We start from the raw sequence: 453 nt of genomic DNA, 5'->3' as shown, positions 1-453 counted from the left end.
GGGAGATAGAAAATGATGTGAAAAATTTTCAATTATCATCCATAAAAATGAGTGAAACAGTTCCTCTGTCACTGGTCCATCCATCTCTATTTAATGAAATCATTGTGGATTTATCATTGTTGAAGAAGAGGGAAAAAGGAAATTTTTCAGAATCAAGCTCAGTCCAATCATATATAGAAAATAAATATTTTGATTATGTTCAAGTGTATACAGATGCATCTAAAAGCTTAAGTAACAACAATGGGGTGTCGTTTATCGTTCCAGAATTTAATATTAAAAAATGTAAGAGGATTTCTGATGACTTATCAGTGTTCACAGGGGAAATGATGGGAATTATTTTGGCTTTAAGTTGGATTGAAGAGGTTCGTCCTTTGAGAAGTTTAATTTGTTCTGATTCAAGCTCATCGTTATATTCAATTAAAAATAATCAGTCTAATAGTAGACCAGACCTTC

General features: G+C 31.6%; 1 protein-coding gene across 1 annotated transcript; it reads left to right on the top strand.

The window, feature by feature from the left end:
* Positions 1–453, top strand: LOC106532689 (uncharacterized; the record flags this gene model as incomplete). Its single annotated transcript, XM_014028817.1, is given in 1 exon segment — positions 1–453. A coding segment is annotated over 1 exon segment (453 nt), but the record flags the coding sequence as incomplete, so codon positions are not given.

This window comes from Austrofundulus limnaeus, unplaced genomic scaffold (genome assembly GCF_001266775.1).
Source record: "Austrofundulus limnaeus strain Quisiro unplaced genomic scaffold, Austrofundulus_limnaeus-1.0 Scaffold814, whole genome shotgun sequence".
NCBI lineage: Eukaryota > Metazoa > Chordata > Actinopteri > Cyprinodontiformes > Rivulidae > Austrofundulus > Austrofundulus limnaeus.
Note: the sequence above shows the minus strand (reverse complement) of the source record. Positions and strands in the feature narration are given on the sequence as shown.